This window comes from Cydia amplana, chromosome 19, assembly GCF_948474715.1.
Source record: "Cydia amplana chromosome 19, ilCydAmpl1.1, whole genome shotgun sequence".
Classification (NCBI taxonomy): domain Eukaryota; kingdom Metazoa; phylum Arthropoda; class Insecta; order Lepidoptera; family Tortricidae; genus Cydia; species Cydia amplana.
The window spans coordinates 5,098,906-5,118,622 of NC_086087.1; the positions used below are offsets into that span (position 1 = coordinate 5,098,906).

General features: G+C 35.9%; 1 protein-coding gene across 1 annotated transcript in view; it reads right to left on the reverse strand.

Moving 5' to 3' along the window:
• LOC134656861 (Fanconi anemia group J protein-like) overlaps positions 1–19,717 on the reverse strand; it is a 125,475-nt gene that overhangs the window by 30,863 nt on the left and 74,895 nt on the right. Inside the window, exon 3 of the mRNA XM_063512389.1 lies at positions 11,452–11,598. Coding sequence (XP_063368459.1) covers positions 11,452–11,598 — 147 coding nt within the window. The remainder of the gene's footprint in view (positions 1–11,451; positions 11,599–19,717) is intronic.

Here is a 19,717-nt window from a genome sequence, read left to right on the forward strand (position 1 = left end):
GTTGAAAGTTTGTATGGAGTTCAAATTTTATTTTAAGCTAGGAACTTGAAACTTCGTAAAAATATATGTTATTGAAATACAAGAAAACTAATTTCAGCGTTTTTGAATATTCATCCCCTAAAGTGGTGAAAAAGGGGTTGAAAGTTTGTTAGGATATCAAACATTTTTTCGAACGCAGGACTTGAATCTTTGTATTTGGGGATATTATTAAAATACAGGAAAAGTAATTTCAGCGTTTTGTAAAATTCATCCCCTAACAGGGTTAAACAGGGGTTGAAAGTTTGAATCCATTACAAATGCTTTGAAACTTCTTAGAAAGGCATAATAGCCGATTACAAAAAAAGTAATTGCAACGTTTTGGGAAATTCAACCCCTAAGGGGGTTAAAAAGGGGATGAAAGTTAGTCTTAGGGTGCAAATTTTATTTTAAGCTGGGAACTTGAAACTTTGCAAAAAGGTATTAAATTAAGATACAAGAAAACAAATTTCAGCGTTTTTAAAAATTCATCCCCCAAGGTGGTAAAACATGGGATTGAAAATTTGTACGGATATCAAATATTTTTGAGAGTGCGGGACTTGAATCTTTGTATTTGGGGATATTATTAGAAGACAGGAAAAGTTATTTCAGCGTTTTGTAAAATTCATCCCCTAACAGGGTTAAAAAGGGGTTGAAAATTTGTATGGAGCTCAAATTTTATTTTAAGCGAGGAACTTGAAACTTCGTAAAAATATATGTTATTAAAATACAAGAAAACTCATTTCAGCGTTTTTGAATATTCATCCCCTAAAGTGGTGAAAAAGGGGTTGAAAGTTTGTATGGATATCAAACATTTTTTCGAACGCGGGACTTGAATCTTTGTATTTCGGGATATTATTAAAATACAGGAAAAGTAATTTCAGCGTTTTGTAAAATTCATCCCCTAACAGGGTTAAACAGGGGTTGAAAGTTTGAATCCATTACAAATGCTTTGAAACTTTTTAGAAAGGCATAATAGCCGATTACAAAAAAAGTAATTGCAACGTTTTTGGAAATTCAACCCCTAAGGGGGTTAAAAAGGGGATGAAAGTGCGTCTTAGGGTGCAAATTTTATTTAAAGCTAGGAACTTGAAACTTCGTAAATAGGTAGTTAGGTAGTAGGTTTTATTAAAAAGAGGACATGAAAATCTAAGGGGGTTTAGAGGGATTACATCGAGGACAATTTTATTCAGTTAGGGGCTTGAAACTTCGTAGGTTGTGAAAGAAAAGTCTCATGCGTTGTATAATATTAATAATTAAGAAATGATTAACCGTCCTACCGCAATCTCTTGCTGCATAATGTTCTAAGCTAATGTAGAATATATAACAACCAATATACAAATCCACGCGTACGAAGTCGCGGGCAACAGCTAGTAATATATAAATAGAATACCTCCGCTAAACGTATGTATCGTGTTACCGGGCGTCGTTAACATAGTGAGGTGAGTTTTCACTTCTATCGGCACTCCCGGAGTGCAACCGTTGTTGCTTGTTTTTAAATATGTTAGAACCTACCTAGGTCGCTTGGTAGATACTGTACAGTCAGCATCAAACATCAAGTGACAGGCAAAGAGGTTAAATATTAGATATGCAACGGATAGTTGTTTGGCCGGATACCGGATATCCGGCCTGGACACTGGCCGAATATCCGGTATCCGGCCGCCGGATATTCGGCCGGCGGAACTATACCTATATTTTGAGTTTTGCAGGTGCGCGTCGTGCAGGTTTCGACCTGTTTCATAGTGAACGTTCGCGCGGACACATTTCTAGGATCGTAACGAGTTTTATCATGTCATTACGTAGTAAGTTCGTTTATAGTTACAAGTGCGCGCGCGTATTTTTGTGTAAACAAATAAGTGTATTGTGTGACATTGGTTACGTATTCATTTCTATCTACTGTGTCGTTAGCATTATGACCGTGACTGTTTTTTAGATTCCATTTTTTACCCCAAAATGTGTTAATGTTACTATCCGGTATCCGGCCGGATACTAAAATAACGGCCGGATAGGCCGAATACCGGATAGTAACCGGATATCCGGTGCATCTCTACTAAATATTTCGTAACACGCCTTTTGTTACTGTAGGAATAAAGACGTGCTCCGGTTCCATATTTGGACATTGGGTCGTCATTATCTGTTGACTGTACGAATGGAGTTATTTGGACTTAGAATGGGTATTTGACTGTATTTAAAATAAATCATTTTACACCATGCATGAAATAAAGCACCAGAAGATTAATAGAGAAACGTAGACAGCAGTTATTTTTAGACACAATTTAAATTTTTAAATTAAAACTATAAAGAGTAGATCATTTGACTGTGACGTCACATGCTAGTGTTTCAAATAAATTCCATAGGAGCAATATCGTTTTAACAGTTTGAAAAAAGAAACTGATTTGACTAGTAGTCAAATACCCTATTGTGGACTACCCCACTGTCCAAGCCGTCATGGGGGCCCTACCGCCCGCCCTGGGGTCGGATCGATGGCGGGAGGAGCTCGCACCTTTTGTTTAGGACCCCAGCCTCCCTTCATTACCCGAGCCCCGTGTTTGCAAACGGTTTAGGCGCCTAAATGTAGGAAATGTCACGGTTTCACTTTTTATTATTTACTCCCGCCCGTCGAGTGCTTTTCAGAGAGTTTTAGATGCATTCTTTTGAAATGTTTGAGTGTGCCTGGGAAGTTGAGACGTAAATGTGTTCGGGAGAGGTTTTTCATGCCAATATTTACCGTTACGTACAAAAATATACTAACTTCTTAGCTTAGTACTAAAATATCTACACAGCGTAAAAGTATATTAAACAAAGTTTGGCATAAGTTTAGGCGCATAAATGTATGAAATGTCACGGTTTTTTTATTATTTACACCCATCAGATTTTTGTGTTTAGATGCATTATTTTGAGGAAACGTTTGAGTACTCTAATAAGTTGTGACGTAAACGTGTTGTTTTTCATGCTTTATACTATTTCGTAGAAAATGGACTTACTACTCTTAAATCATGGTCAAATTTTAAGTAGTTATTTTTCGCAAATATAACATTGAAACTAATTCATTGTAGGCATAGCCCAGGGAGATACTTTTGACACATAGTTTGCTATATTACTTTTGATGCTGAGTGTACACGAACTAGGTATGTAACTTGTTTAAAAATGTAGCCAGACCATTTAACAATGGCGGGAGATATTTTTGCCGCGGCAGCCTAATAAGGTTGCCCGGGAAATGGAGAGCGGGAAAACGAGGAGGGAAGTGAATTAAAACAGGCAATTTACGGGCAACTTGGTTATGGCAGGACTGGCAGGTGACTGGCTCCTTGTTCTTTTAAAGTAATCAAGTCATATTTCTGCTTGTCCTATAAAAAAATAACAGTTAACGTTTTTTATCTAAAATGCCGAAAACACAGATTTTTATTGGGGTCCCTTTGTTTCCCATAAAGTTTTAAGTCATAATGTATATCCTGAAAAGTGATGCGTGTCTGAACCAAATAAATTATAAGTAACGAAAATGCGGGCAAACAATACATTATGACATGACTTAAAACTATTTGGGAAACAATAGAGAACCATTTTTATTGTACGACTGCCCCAAATACAGAGAGAGGAAGCAAGTTCATGACGTTTTTATTTTATTTATTTAAAAAAAGACAACTTAGGTCAATAGTGCGTATTTATTCTCCTAAGTAGTTTAAAAAAGTGCTCTCAATTCTACCGGTGTTAATAAAAACAATTAGCTTGCTCATCGACAAAGCTTGACAAATTGACATCCCGTCATGCCACTATATTTAGAGCAATTTTTTGCGTTCCGAGTTTGGAACTTTCGTATAAGACTTCAAAACTCGAACTCAAACTCGACTCGAATTTCTACTTGTACCTACACGTACACGCGAACTTAAAAGTTTTAAAAAGTCGAATGCCGCCGGTAAGCAAGTAGCAAAAACAAAATGAGCATCGCGGATCGATCGCAGTTGACGCTACGGGTGTCGGGCCCCGCCCTCTATTCGCACGAGAAGTGACGATTGGCCGAGCGACGACACGCACACATGCACAATCACGGCGGTTTGAAAATATGGGGGACTTTCAGGATTCTAAATATAGTTGGATCGAACGTTGTAGGTACTTAGCTATAAATTGTCTAAACACCTGCGTGTAGGAATTTTAGGGAAAAGTTTTGATTTTGTAATGTTTCCGATTTTTGTTTAATTAATTACGTGACTAGTAACTTGAGGTAAATATAGGACTTGCAGCTACGTAGGTAGGCGTCCAAACACGCGCGTACAGAAGTTTTAATAAAAGTTCTGATTATGTAATGTCTCTGATTATTCTATAATAAAATTAGTTACGTGACTACAAGTAACTCGAGGAAAAATGGGTACTGGTGATTGATAAGTATAGAGACTTTCAGGTATTTAAATATTCTTAGTTTACTTACTATGTGAATAGTGAGATAGTGTCGCCCAAACTGGCCAAATATATCGAAACACATTTTTATGTCTCTTATTTTATTTTTGACAACATGCGGATAAGTGAGTATATTGACTTGGGCAATTACCTTTGAAAAACAGGGAACATGCCTAAAATAATTAAAAAAAATTGAAAAAAAAAAACCGATACGAAAGTATTTTATCCCCAGCTGAAACGGAGTCCTTCGCTAACACTCGGGTCACTCGGTCAAAAAAGAAAGTTTATTTTCTAAGAAGGCATATTAAAATAAGATTATGAACAAGTAAAGCAACGCCGGATATAACCCTACACTACAGCTCGAGAAGATTTAAATCCCTCCTCAGGGTATCCCAATATGGGACCAGCAAGAAACTCGGCGTTACACATCTTTCAAAATATTACTTCTTAAAATGAACATGCATAAAGTAATACATTTTTCTCAAAAATGGACGGCAAAGTCGACGTTGCCGGTTAAAAAATACCTAGGTCGCGAAGTGCGTAGTTTATGGTCATTCAAAAAATTAAAATGTTAAAAACATTCGAGAAATCGATCCGTAATCGAGACTGCAATGTTGCATACAAATTCCATTATTTAACGAGTAGCTACTTCCGAACCTCGACAATAATGTACTATAAATCAGGGCTTGTTAACGTTACCAATTCACATTATAAAGTAACGTTACTTAACGTTAAAAACATAAAAATACCTTATTACCGGTAGTAAATGGTAACGATACTTGATAACTTAACATTATTATAACGTTAGCTAGTTAACGTTAATTTTACCGGTAATTTTACTTTTTATTGCAGGGCTTGTTAACTTTACCCAATTCACATTATAAACTAACGTTACCAAACTAACGTTAACACTATCATTCTTTAAGCTGATATTTGCTTGTATTTTCATACACAATTTTAAGGACAGTAGACCTTATTGACCATAAATACGGCAGGGCTTCTGTCAAATTGAAATAGAATCAGTCAAAATACATTAAAGATAATTATGTACGTTAGTAAAACTCAACTTTAATTATAGTAGTTAGAGTTCATAGTCTTTTGTCATTATTCTTTATGTTTATCAAATGAAAGAGGTGGTATTCTACTTGTTTAAGATCTTTGTCCAATATGCATTGCGTCTCACTCTCTCATTAAGCAAAATGTGAGACGCAAATACACATTGGACCGAGATTGGACAGATAGAATACCACCCGGCTGTGTCGGAATATATTTGCCAAAATAAGAAGGATGCAAAACGTCATAAATTAGTTTGTTAAATATGATGGTATAGCTAATTCGTCACTTGGTCGGTTTATATTAGGTACAGGCGTCTTTGATATAATATACGTCAAGATTATATAGGTTGGATAATGTCTTGATTTATTTTGTGAAATATGGAGGTGTTGCTGAAATGTAATTTAGTCGGATTATATTAAATGAGACACCTATTTATTGATGTTACTGCTTGCTTGTAAAAATGATTCAATGAAATTCGATTCGATTAAAGATAATTATGTAGGTACGTTAGTAAAACTAAAAACTAAACTTTAATTCTAGTAGTTACAGTTCATAGTCTTATGTCATTATTCTTTATGTTAATCTAGAATGGTGAAACTTAAATTCTTATTTGAGACATTATTACATCCAATGTGAAATAATAATAATGTCCTAATGTGATAGGTTGTTCAGGGCGTGTGGTTCTGAAGAGTAACGAAATTTTTATTATTTTTGCGCTACGACGCACGGTTTAGGAGATCCAGCCCTATAAAGATTTTACTTTCCTTTTTTTTCTTCTATTTATAAGTTTTTTTCTTTTCTTGTGTTTTTTTAAATGTTATTAAGGGGTTTCCTAAAGGGGAACTAAAGTTTGATTACTTTTGCGCTACGACGTACGGTTTAGGACACTTTAGGAGATACAGCATTATAAAGTTTTTTTTGTTATTTTTTTTCTTCTTTTTTTTTTAAAATATTAATTAGGGGTTTCGTACAGAGGAACGAACATTTTATTATTTTTGCGCAACGATGCACGGTTTAGGAGATACAGCCCTATAAATATTTTTCTTTCTTTATTTCTTTTTTTGTGTTTTTTTAAATATGACAGGAGTTTCATAAAGGGGAATGAAAATTTGATTATTTTTGCGCTACGACGTACGGTTTAGGATATACAGCCCTATAAAGATGAAAAAAAAAAGAAATCGTACCATAAACCAAATACTGCCTATATATTTTTTAAAGTGGTAACACACCATCGCACCGCACCGCGACCCTAGAGCGTCGCACCCATAAGGACAGTGTGTTACCACTTTAATGGCTGAATATCAAGAAGGTGTGTCACAAATATCTGTGAAATGGAAATTAAAAAAAGCAGCCAAGTCGGACTCGCCAATGAAGGGTTCCCTAGCAGCGAGTAACATAATAAAATTGCGGTTTACGATTTATGACGTATTAAAAAATACTACTTACTAGATCTCGTTCAAACCAATTTTCGGTGGAAGTTTGCATGGTAATGTAATTTTTTTTTTAGTTTTAACATTCTTTTATTTTAGAAGTTACAGGGAGGAGGGGGGACACACATTTTACCACTTTGGAAGTGTCTCTCGCGCAAACTATTCAGTTTAGAAAAAAATGATATTAGAAACCTCATTATCATTTTTGAAGACCTATCCATAGATACCGCACACGTATGGGTTTGATGAAAAAAATTTTTTTGAGTGCAGTTCTAAGTATGGGGAACCTCCAAAATTGTTTTTCTTTTTTCTATTTTTGTGTGAAAATCTTAATGCGGTTCACAGAATACATCTACTTACCAAGTTTCAACAGTATAGTTCTTATAATTTCGGAAAAAAGTGGCTGTAACATACGGACGGACAGACAGACTGACAGACAGACAGATATGACGAATCCATACATACGGGTTCCGTTTTTTGCCATTTGGCAAGAGGACTTTGCCGGCCTAGGCCTGCAAGATTTGTATGAAAAACACAAAAATAGAAAAAAAAGGAAGAAAAGTATTTATAGGGCTGTATCTCCTAAACGGTGCGTCGTAACGCAAAAATAATAAAATGTTCGTTCCTCTGTAAGAAATCCCTAATTAATATTAAAAAAAAAACAAAGAGGAAAAAAAAATACCAAAAAAGCTTTATAATGCTGTATCTCTTAAAGTGTCCTAAACCGTACATCGTAGCGCAAAAATAATCAAGTTTTCGTTCCCCTTTAAGAAACATTTAAAAAACACAAGAAAAGAAAAAAAAGCGGCCAAGTGCGAGTCAGACTCGCCCATGAAGGGTTCCGTAGCAGCAAGAACGTTCAAACCAATTTTCGGTGGAAGTTTGCATGGTAATGTACATCATATATTTTTCTTAGTATTATCATTCCCTTATTTTGGAAGTTACAGGGGGGGGGGGGGGTACACATTTTACCACTTTGGAAGTGTCTCTCGCGCAAACTACGAATATTCAGTTTAGAAAAAAATGATATTAGAAACCTCAATATCATTTTTGAAGACCTATCCATAGATACCCCACACGTATGGGTTTGATGATAAAAATATTTATGAGTTTCAGTTCTAAGACTTATTATAAGTATGGGGAACCCCCAAAATTTATTGTTTTTTTTTTCGATTTTTGTGTGAAAATCTTAATGCGGTTCTCAGAATACATCTACTTACCAAGTTTCAACAGTATAGTTCTTATAGTTTCGGAAAAAAGTGGCTGTGACGTACGGACGGACAGACAGACATGACGAATCCATAAGGGTTCCGTTTTTTGCCATTTGGCTACGGAACCCTAAAAACGAATAAAAAGAAGAAAAAAAAAGAGATAAAAATCTTTATAGGGCTGGATCTCCTAAACAGTGCTTCGTAGCGCAAAAATAATAAAATTTTCGTTCCTCTTCAGAACCACACGCACTGAACAACCTATCACATTGGGACATTATTATTATTTCATTGCATGTTTGAGAAAAGCACTATACATGCCTAGCCGTGAAAAGGTCTTGGCGGCTTCGTATCACTCCCTGAAACGTATAAAACGACATCCATGACGACTTTTATGACATACTGCATGGTCGCCATCTTGGATTCCAAAAGGGTCATTTTCGAAATCTACACACCTGATTCAAATAAGGTGCATCTATATCTATTAAGCCAACATCAACAACATATCTACTATCGAAATGTACTTTTGATAGTAGTAGTACGAAATGTAATCTGAAAGGTATCAAGTAATGCATTCCTGTAATGTGGAATCGACATTGATTCCAATTACTAGTAATTGTAATAATTAGAAAAGGTGATTCCTGATTCCTTAAATGGAAGTGTACTTAGTAATTCGGTATTGTTAGATTACAAAGTAATCTGGGAATCGGTAATCAGATTACTAAGTAATTTCGAGTAATCGTGGAACCAGAGGGCCTACCGCGACCCACGTTCGAAGTGTTGCCTCTCTATCGCACTTGTAAATTCGTACGTAAGTGTGACAGGGAGGCAACACGTCCAAAGTGGTTCGCGGTAGGCCCTCCGGAATCAATTACGAAATGCCCATCTCTGCTTGAGAGTGAATGAACATTCGCTCGATTGTCAACGATGATGACATCTATCAGTGAATCAAACGGTAAATACGCTGCTGTTAACGTTACCTACTACCGTTAAAAATGGTGTATCGATACCTTTGACTTAACGTTAGCTCAAATTGACAGCTGCTAACGTTACCATTTTGTTACCGGTAAAGAGTAGTATAACTAACGGTACCTGGTTTAACGTTAGTTAGAACTTAACGTTAAATCTGTCACCTTGTGGTAACGATACCAACTTTTTAACGGTATTTAAAGCCCTGCTATAAATAACTATAACTAGTATATTAGGTATAACCTCCTATCTCGTGACGACTGGGTTACAAAATTGTACAACATAAATTTAGCGCTGTCCAATTGACAAAGATTTAAAACTTCATGTACTGTGTGTAATGTGTAGGACGCGGGTTATCACTGTTATCAGGAGGATAAAGAAATGATCGAACGTGTAGGTGTAGGTAAACAATAAGTACCTAAATAGGTACACCAGTCTACATGCAAAATCCAGACAACTAAAGAAAGCATAGAATAGTCGCTAAAGATCCAAAGAACAAGAACCTTTACAATGCGGAAATACAAACTCTATACCAAGACACAGATGTACAAAATTATTTGTTAGAACCACAAAGAATCACTAAAGTTAAAGAAATATAAACCTTTTGGTAAGCGAATAATATCTTAACAAGCGTTGCAGATTTCTTGGCAGAACTGCCACTGAAGAAATGAACTAGAATCAAACAAAAATCAAACTTTTGTCAATGAACCAAGAGCGTGACTAGTTGCAGATAAGAGTTGGTATTGTATGCGCACGCAACTGCGCGCATTGCTCACGCGCCGATGCCTCTCCATATTCAAATTATCTGAGCTGTCGATCAGCGAGTGCGTTATGGCGGTCGGTTTGCGCACAGTACACAGTGTACAGAATGTAACGTCAGTCAGAAGTATTTTATTAAAAATATATGATACCTAAAATGTCATTCAATAGAAATTGCTAACTATGTAAACAAAAGTTACTAGTAAATTGACATTCAGTGTCAATTTTAGTATGGCGATTTGTTTACATAGTTAGCAAGTTCTATTGAATGACACTTTATATCAAAATATTATTTCAACCAGTGCAATGAAACTGTACAACAATCATAAATTTCTTTTGCACCACCCAACGGCTCAGTCTTTCAGTCGTATAACTTGTATCTACTACATCAGCGAAGGAATTCAAAAATTCCTTTCTTCAATCCGCATTGGGCTAGCATAGGGGCAACAGCCGAAGCCCTCTTGTGAAAAGAGGCATGTGTCCAGCATTGGGTCGCGCAAAGACTGGCCTCTGGCCTTGAAGATATCACTCTTTAGTGATAACACTGCCAATTGTTTGTCTGTACTTTTAATCTGAGTCTAGTATCGTTTTCTTATATTGAAGTTTGCAATTAAGAGTTATGATGTTGCCATTGGTGTAAACCTATCTTTAAACTGTAGAGTCCTATGTAGTAAACAGTGTAATTTTCTTGCGCTTATCATACTGTTCTTACTGTAACGCCTGTTCCCTCGTGTAAAATTAGATGTACGTAATACGTATTACGATTGTGCGCTTTTGTTTGCGCCCGCGCATCTGCCCGATCGAGCGGGAGTTGGATTTCGTTTTTAGGGTTCCGTAGCCAAATGGCAAAAAACGGAACCCTTATAGATTCGTCAGGTCTGTCTGTCTGTCCGTCTGTCCGTCTGTCCGTCTGTCCGTCCGTATGTCACAGCCACTTTTCTCCGAAACTATAAGAACTATACTGTTGAAACTTGGTAAGTAGATGTATTCTGTGAACCGCATTAAGATTTTCACACAAAAATAGAAAAAAAACAATAAATTTTTGGGGTTCCCCATACTTCGAACTGAAACTCAAAAATTTTTTTTTCATCAAACCCATACGTGTGGGGTATCTATGGATAGGTCTTCAAAAATGATATTGAGGTTTCTAATATCATTTTTTTCTAAACTGAATAGTTTGCGCGAGAGACACTTCCAAAGTGGTAAAATGTGTGTCCCCCCCCCTGTAACTTCTAAAATAAGAGAATGATAAAACTAAAAAAAATATATGATGTAAAATTCCACCGAAAATTGGTTTGAACGAGATCTAGTAAGTAGTTTTTTTTTTATACGTCATAAATCGCCTAAATACGGAACCCTTCATGGGCGAGTCCGACTCGCACTTGGCCGCTTTTTTCTAAGTGTTAACGGTAGCGGATTGGGCAACAATGGCCTTACACCCGTTTCGAATTCGGATGAGTGGAGAAATAATAACTAAAATTACATCGTGGATTAAAATTGTTGGCTGGCGAGTTAAAATGTTGTAGATGGAACTGAGAACTGGTTCTGATGAGAACTTTACTTTAGAGAAACGAAAAGAAAGAAAGGAAGATAGGTACTTGAATGTGAATTTGAATACTTACCGAAGCTGGGTTTGTTGAAGGTAAAGAGTTTGCCCAAATCGACACAGCTTTTTTTCGGCGACGCGATCTGTTCGACTATATTCTCCTTTCCTCGTAACTGGGGATGTGAATCTTGTAACTTCTGCGCGAGATCGGTGGCGATACGATCTGAGAACAAAAAATAAAAATAAAATAAGTTTCTGGCAAAAAAATCATTTTTGCTTTTATCGCTGATTGTAATTCTCTTTCCACATGAAACTTATACTCATCCCGACAATTCTAACAACCCTAAACAAAATTATTTTGCGTTGTTTTATCACAGATTTTCCATGGCCACCTCCTGTTTCCATCATCAGATCGGCTCCAGGTCTTCATAATATGCATTGACATCCGATTTACATTATGTACGCAAAATTTTAGCAGCAATCGGAAATCGGAAAGTGGGTCAAATTTAGCTTCCAAGTTTTGACCCATACTAACTAACAGGGCAAGTTAAATGAAAGCTTGTAGGTAATAAAAGAATGAGTAGAACATTTTTTGTCCACTTCTGACACCTCTTGATTGAATGAGATAGAATATTTGCTGAAATTTGTATTATATATCTAAGTCTAATAAGGAAATTATCGAGTCAAGAAGCACTAGCACAAATAGAAGAAAACTATTCGTATAACTTCTATCTATTGTTATATAAATAAATAAATAAAAATAAAATAAAAAGTCATTTATATCATTGTAGGCACATCTACTTTCTGGATGTAGGTATTATTTTATTTTGTATTTTATTTCTATTCAAGTATTTATACCAGGGATGTTGCGGATGGCGATTTTTTGACATCCGCGGATGCGGATGCGGATTTTTAAAGGCTCACATCCGCGGAAGCGGATGTCAAGATAGATACATAAAAACTTCAAATATTACATTTTAGTAATTTTTATTCAAAAAACCGGCCAAGTGCGAGTCGGACTCGCGTTCCAAGGGTTCCGTACATTAAGTCCCACTCACGCTTGACTGCTCATATCTAATAGGTTTTTTTGGTTAATGACTAAATTACCTAGCAGTCTAGCACTTACGCCCATGCTAAGACGTTCCTGTAACGACCTGTTCCACATCCGCATCCGCATTAAACTCCGCATCGATTTTATGCGGATGCGGATGTTGAAAATAATGCGGAAGTTCCGCGGTTGCGGATGCGGATGCGGATATTCGCAACAACCAGCTGATTTATACAGATATATTTACCTACACTAGAACTATTTTATACATAGAATTTAGTTTAGTTTAAAGTTAAATTTAATGTAATTTATTAATTTGATGTTTGGTTTTAACACCCAACAAGTAAAAATAAATAAATCTATATTTTTATATGTATAGTACCTACTAGGTACTTGATAAAATAAAATAAAAATATTATATGTCGGTCAGGAACTTTATTCTTTTTAAAGTTTTCGTTGGATGTAATGTAGAGAATGAAGCCAAACGGGGCACATATATTCGCAATAAAAACCACAGCGATCGAAACTTTCACTTACAATTAATAACATTGTCTTTGTTCCACTACCGAGAAACTCCCAACAACTTCGGAATCCCTCTAACTTACGAAACTTGTTTCTTAATTGTGATCCGAAGAAAAACTTACAAACTCGATATAAACGCCAAAATTTAATATTTCCCAAAACAATGATGGAGGCGAAACCGCGCCTCCCCGACATAAAGAACTGTAAAATCCATGCAATTTGTACCTACTTACCCTCTGCTCTTAGCGTGTATATAGGTACTTATCGATTTATCGCAAACACGAAACCGTATTTCAAAAAGTCAAGTTTGAACTCGCCAAGCGACAGTGTTCTGTTCTGGTTTGTCTTAGGGATCGTTTTTGGTTGGCATTAAGCATGGCATGTAGGTTTTCTCGGCACGGTGTCGTGTAAAAATGCCGTCTTGTCGCAGCCCGCCCCACCAGCGACATTTTTTAGGAGGGAGGGGGCCACCCGCGGCCGCTCCAGTCATTTCGTTGTCATCCGGGGACTTTTTGCGCGAACGCGCGGCGTCGACAATACCGTTCAGTATTTTTATTCTTTCCGAGAAAATAAAAAAAAAATAGAGAAAATGATGAACAATGCCGCCCTTCGCCGAGATTACCGCCATCAGAAAATGAATGCTTTGTTAGATCCGTCCGGAATGTTTTCAGTTACATTAGTCTTGTCGTGTATCCATTAGACGATGGGTTTAGCTAGGCATGAAAAGTTCTCGGATACGATTGTCCCGTTTCAATCCCGGGATGGCGCTTTTCGGGGTTTTGTTGTTGAAAAAAAGATATACGGCCGTTTCTGTTATTCTCGGGGAATTCTGATGAACATTGGTATTTTATGTTAGAAAATAAAAATAAGAGATAACAAAAGAAGTAAATACCAACATTGCCCAACGTTGATATAAAAACAGTTTATTTATAATACCAACCTAATTTCTTTCAGTACCTAAACAAATAGGTATGTATGTCTCCCTTTAAACTGAAATGGTCTTTGTTTAGAGTTGGACCACGCTAAGTTTTCCTGCCTACGTCAAGTATGGCAGTCCTAGGGGATATATAAGTATGCATGGTTACTGCCAAGTCAGTGTAAATTTTCGTGCTTGGAGCCTATCCTACCTGCAAGCTGAGTAAGCAATAAAACAGCGATTATATGCACACGACGAATTTGAAACTTTTAAAAATGAATTATCAATTGCTCGACAATCGTTACTTAGGTCAGCAATGTTACTTGAGTCTGCATACCTTCCCATCACACACACCACGTTTTGGATGTGGCCACAGGAGTAGCTAGTAGCTAATCTGGCGAGGTGTTCAAAAGACCAACATATAATATAATGTAAGTACTTATGGGTCGTGTAATTTAACCTTTTGGACGCCAATGACCGATATATCAGCACCGTAGGTTCAACGCCAAAGACCGCGATTAATCGGTCACAGACCACAGAGCAACATCGGCCTACGTGCATATACATAAAGTTCAACTTCAGTTTTGACACTTCAATGATGTGGCGTCTGAGTGACAGCTTTTGTGTTTGACACGGCGTGGAAAAGGTTAAGCATGTAATTTTAAAATGAGAGCGTAACTTGGGTTTTATGGGATCGGCTTTTCCGCGACGGGTTCGCGTGACTCTTACACTCTTTTTTGCACATTTTTATTTTGCTTCACTGCGTAAATACCTAGGTATCTTCTTTGTATAGTGCTTCAAATCTTGTAACTAAAATTTGAACCACTTTCCGGTATCTGATTTAGTTGAAATTTGGAGTACTATCATAATTCCGGTGAAAATAAAAATGCAATGGTGATCTGATGATGCAGTCAGTAGGTATTAGCCAAAGGAATTCTTCGATGGAAAAACACATACACATTGAGATTAGGCTCATTTGGAAAGTCTCAATAAGTACTCGATAGATATGCAAATGAGAAGTACAGTCAGAAAGAAAAGTGTGTATAACAAATTATTTTTTGACAGTTACTTTTTCACAACAAAAATAAGGCGTTTAGCTCATTTGAACATCTCCACCAGTTACATCTCCAGCCGATTGTATATAGGTAATTGTACACGTTTCTTTGTAGCCTCGAATAAGAAATAACTTGTTATACACGAGACACTCGTACACGAGACACTCGTACACGAGATCACTCGAACACGAAATACATGGCATCAAAAACAATAAGATGGCATTAAAAAAAAACTTCGCCTTTCTTTTTCCCCAAGGAAAAAGGAAAGTCTATATTTAACCTACTTAAACGCGCATCAAAGAAAAACAAACCATCATTCATATTTATTCAACCCGGTTTTTAATCAGATCCGATTATCAAGATGCGGAGGTATCGTGATGAATAATTGAATAATGAATAATTTTTCTGTAATGAGTTTCGCGACGGGACAACGCGACCCGATCTAGATAAAGGGTTTTCGATACCGCGACGACACGAAAGCGTTTTCCGATAACGCGACGAAATCACGGGATGGGTGAAATGTCACGCTACCTTCATTTTGGATCGTTTGCGATTAAAATTTGGGCTTCGGAATGGTACGATAAGAGTACTTTTTAACCGACGAAAAAAACGGAGGAGGTTCTCAAGTCGACGCGTATATATATATATATATATTTTTTATATGTATGACCACGTATAAGCATTTTTATATTCTGTGATACTTTTATATTATATAGTATTATTCCAAGCTTATCAACGTAACGGTTTAATAAAACAATATGGCCATACAGTGAACCAACATAATGTGCTTGTAATATTAGTTCTAATGACAGTTATTGAAAGCCCGCCAAATCTATACTTTGAGCGATATATGTTATCTGTGACACTTAGCTTTTGCCTGTCAACTTGTAGAGAATTACCGCAAGATGAGAAACCAGCTTTGTACAACGAATATTAATTATAAACCTGTCAAGAAGAGCATCGTCTTTACATTTTTAAGCAGTATACGAATCCCCCGAGCGAGGCCCACAGGGTGAGCTAACAATTCAGAAGCAGGGATAAGCTGCTCCAGCTTGCTTTAAAACCGACGCCCGCCAGTTGGAAAAGACGCTAAATCTATAGATTGGGAGCCAGTGGTCAGAGAATTCCAGTTATTTTCATCTGTTTTGGCAGTCAGAAGAGTGATTGATTAGGTACTAACTCCCAGATTGAGTTGGAGAAAGTGATATCCGAATAAGGAAAACTAACCTATTTGAACAAACTTTACACTAAGATAACATTGCGAGATTTGTTTTTGTGTCGTGAATTAACACCAATAGCTGTTATACTCAAGTGATTAATAATATGTGTTTGGCTTTTCGTGAGCATATTGATTGTTAATGGGAATAATTTTCAAGGAAAATCTGGTTCATAATTGTTACCTATGAATTTCACACTGAATTACTGGCTGTAAATATCATGCTATATGTGTAGGTACTTGATTTGTTTTTATATTGTCCGTTTTAACAGTAAAAGTGAAGTATGGAAAGATTCCATGGTTGTAGTATGTACAAGGTGTGATAGAAGAAATAATAAAAGTGAATTGCTAGTACCTACTGGTACACCATAAAGACAAGTGAGTAAGTAGGTCTATGGTTTAGGCGCACACATAAAAATAAGTGGAGGGATTGTTGTAACATTCATCTCATTCACATAGTACCAACGCCAGCCATCAGTTATTTTCACATGGCCGGAATGAAAAATAAATAAATGATTGCGACAATGAATAAATGATTGCGACGAATAAATGATTATTATGATTATGAATATTATGGAGAACTTTTGACAAACATGTTGAAACTGGGATAGGACAGCTCTTAGAGAATTATTATTATGATAAAATGGCATTAAGTAATAAGTGTGAGATATCCAGTAATAAAGCTGTTTCAGGTAACAGGTAGGAAAAATAGATACCTAACCATTTTGAGTAAATTTATATCACCAGAGTACAATACTAGGCACAGGTTGATTTTGATAGCCGGAGCATCTGAGCACAATGAGAGAAACTGATGCTTGAAATTTATACATGGAGCCAGTTAGGGTCTTATGGAAGTAAAGTATACGTTACAAATTATTAAAATACTGACCGTTGACTAGTACTTTAGGATGAATTGAGAATATATAAACTTTGCTTGACATTTAAAGTAGTAACTGGTTGTATTGCCATATGCAGCATAGTCATCAAACATGATTTCATACCTAGAGATGTGCAATGACATAATCTTATGTTCGGTACTAGCTAATGTAGAATTTAGAGAGGGTAATAAGATACTCCTATTTAGGGATTGCTCCTGGTAATGAGTTTGTATGGCAAGAACCGGGAATTCCCGGGAATCACAAGCGTTCTCAACAAGTTATTAAGATGTACAAGAAAACTTGAGTGTGAGCGAAGTATACTAGTATGCATACATAGTGATTCAGAGTGAAAGCAAAGGGTTTTACTATCAAAGCTAGTGATATATGTTAAAGATTTTATTAAATGGAAAAATAATAATGATGATATATGTGAAAAGTAGGATTGAGTCAGTTATTTCCTAAAGGAACTAAAAGACCGAACTAGTTCTTTTGACCGATTGACTGAGAGTGGAGCGCTCTCTGTAGTGAACGAGCAGGCACAAGCCTAGTGAAAAGTTGTGATCAATTTGAGGTTTATTAATCATAATTATAAAATGGTATTCATACCTGTTGTAAAATTTAAATGCTAAGCAAGTTAATATTAGTGATAATAATTTGGAATACAAGAGGGACAAGAAAATGGAAAACTTAAATTTTGCATATTTAAGATGATAAAGATGTTGTTTTATCTTTCTTTTGTAATTGTGATGAGATCACTACAAGAGTAACAGTACGAGTAATATGAATACATAGAAATTGTGAAAGATATATATTCAATACAACTTGTTATGGAGTGAAACAGAGACATTTGTGATATTATTAAGAGATATGTAGGTACTTATCCATGATCATTTTCTGAAAGCGAGTCAGTGAATTTTGTGACCAAGAAAAATATTTTATAATAATTTGTAAGAGTGAATTTTTTTTTATCACAATAGATCAGCGATGGTCGCAGTGATACATAGGCTTTGGAGCCTTATATAGCCCCCTAAGAGTGAATTTATAAATATATTTGTCTAAAAATAATAGAGTGATTTAGTACAAAAGACATGCAATTATTAAAGTTAAGTAGGCTATATTATATGGTACATACATTAACAGTGAGGCATTGCAGATGAAGAGCTGCAATGATGTAATAAATGAATAACAGTGAGTCAATAATATGTAAATCCATGTATTTTTGTATTAAGTGAGCAACAGTGAGTCAATGACATGTTAGTCCATGTATTGATGTAACAAGTAATAGTGAGCCAATGATATATGTGAATCCATGTATTTTAGTATGAAATGAGTAGCTGACGTGAGTCCATATATTGATATAGTAAATGAGTAACAGTGAATCACTGACATGTAAATCCATGTATTGATGTCTTGAGTCAATGACATGTTAGTCCATGTATTGATGTAACAAGTAATACTGAGACAATGATATAAAACTTTCACAATTTAATAATGATATATGTGAAGCTATGTATTTTTGTATTAAGTGAGTAACAGTGAGTCAATGACATGTTAGTCCATGTATTGATGTAACAAGTAATAGTGAGTCAATGATATATGTGAAGCCATGTATTTTTGTATTAAATGAGTAACAGTGAGTAACTGACATGAGTCCATGTATTGATAAGTACAGTAAATGAGTACCAGTGAATCACTGACATGTAAGTCCATGTATTGATGTATTAAGTGAGTAACAGTAAGTCAATGTAATGATGTATTAAGTGATTAACAGTGAGTCAATGATATATGTGAAGCCATGTATTTTTGTATCAAATGAGTAACAGTGAGTAACTGACATGAGTCCATGTATTGATGTATTAAGTGAGTAACAGTGAGTCAATGTAATGATGTATTAAGTGATTAACAGTGAGCCAATGGCATGTGAATCCATGTATTGATGTATTAAGTGAGTATCAGTGAGTCAATGATGTAAAACCATGTATTAAATAAGTAACAGTGAGTCAATAACATGTGAATGCGTGTATTGATGTAACAGTGAGTCAATAACATGTGAAAGCGTTATTGATGTAACAGTGAGTCAATGACATGTAAATGCATGCATTGATGTAGTGTGTAAGAAACAGTGAGTCAATAACATGTGAAGGCATGTATTGATGTAGTTTATAAGAGTGAGTCGTTGCAGGCATTGGAGGAATGCCTGTAATGATGCAGTTCATAAGTTGAGTAATATTGATTCTTTTGTCTATTGTTCTGTTGTGCATTATGTGTAATGTGGATTATTTATGTTTAACTCTTTAAAACGCAGAGACGCGTTGTACCCAGGATTGGCCGAATATAAGCATTTTTATATTCTGTGATACTTTTATATTATATAGTATTATTCCAAGCTTATCAACGTAACGGTTTAATAAAACAATATGGCCATACAGTGAACCAACATAAGGTGCTTGTAATATTAGTTCTAATGACAGTTATTGAAAGCCCGCCAAATCTATACTTTGAGCGATATATGTTATCTGTGACACTTAGCTTTTGCCTGTCAACTTGTAGAGAATTACCGCAAGATGAGAAACCAGCTTTGTACAACGAATATTAATTATAAACCTGTCAAGAAGAGCATCGTCTTTACATTTTTAAGCAGTATACGAATCCCCCGAGCGAGGCCCACAGGGTGAGCTAACACACGCATAACTTTTTGCAGAGTAGT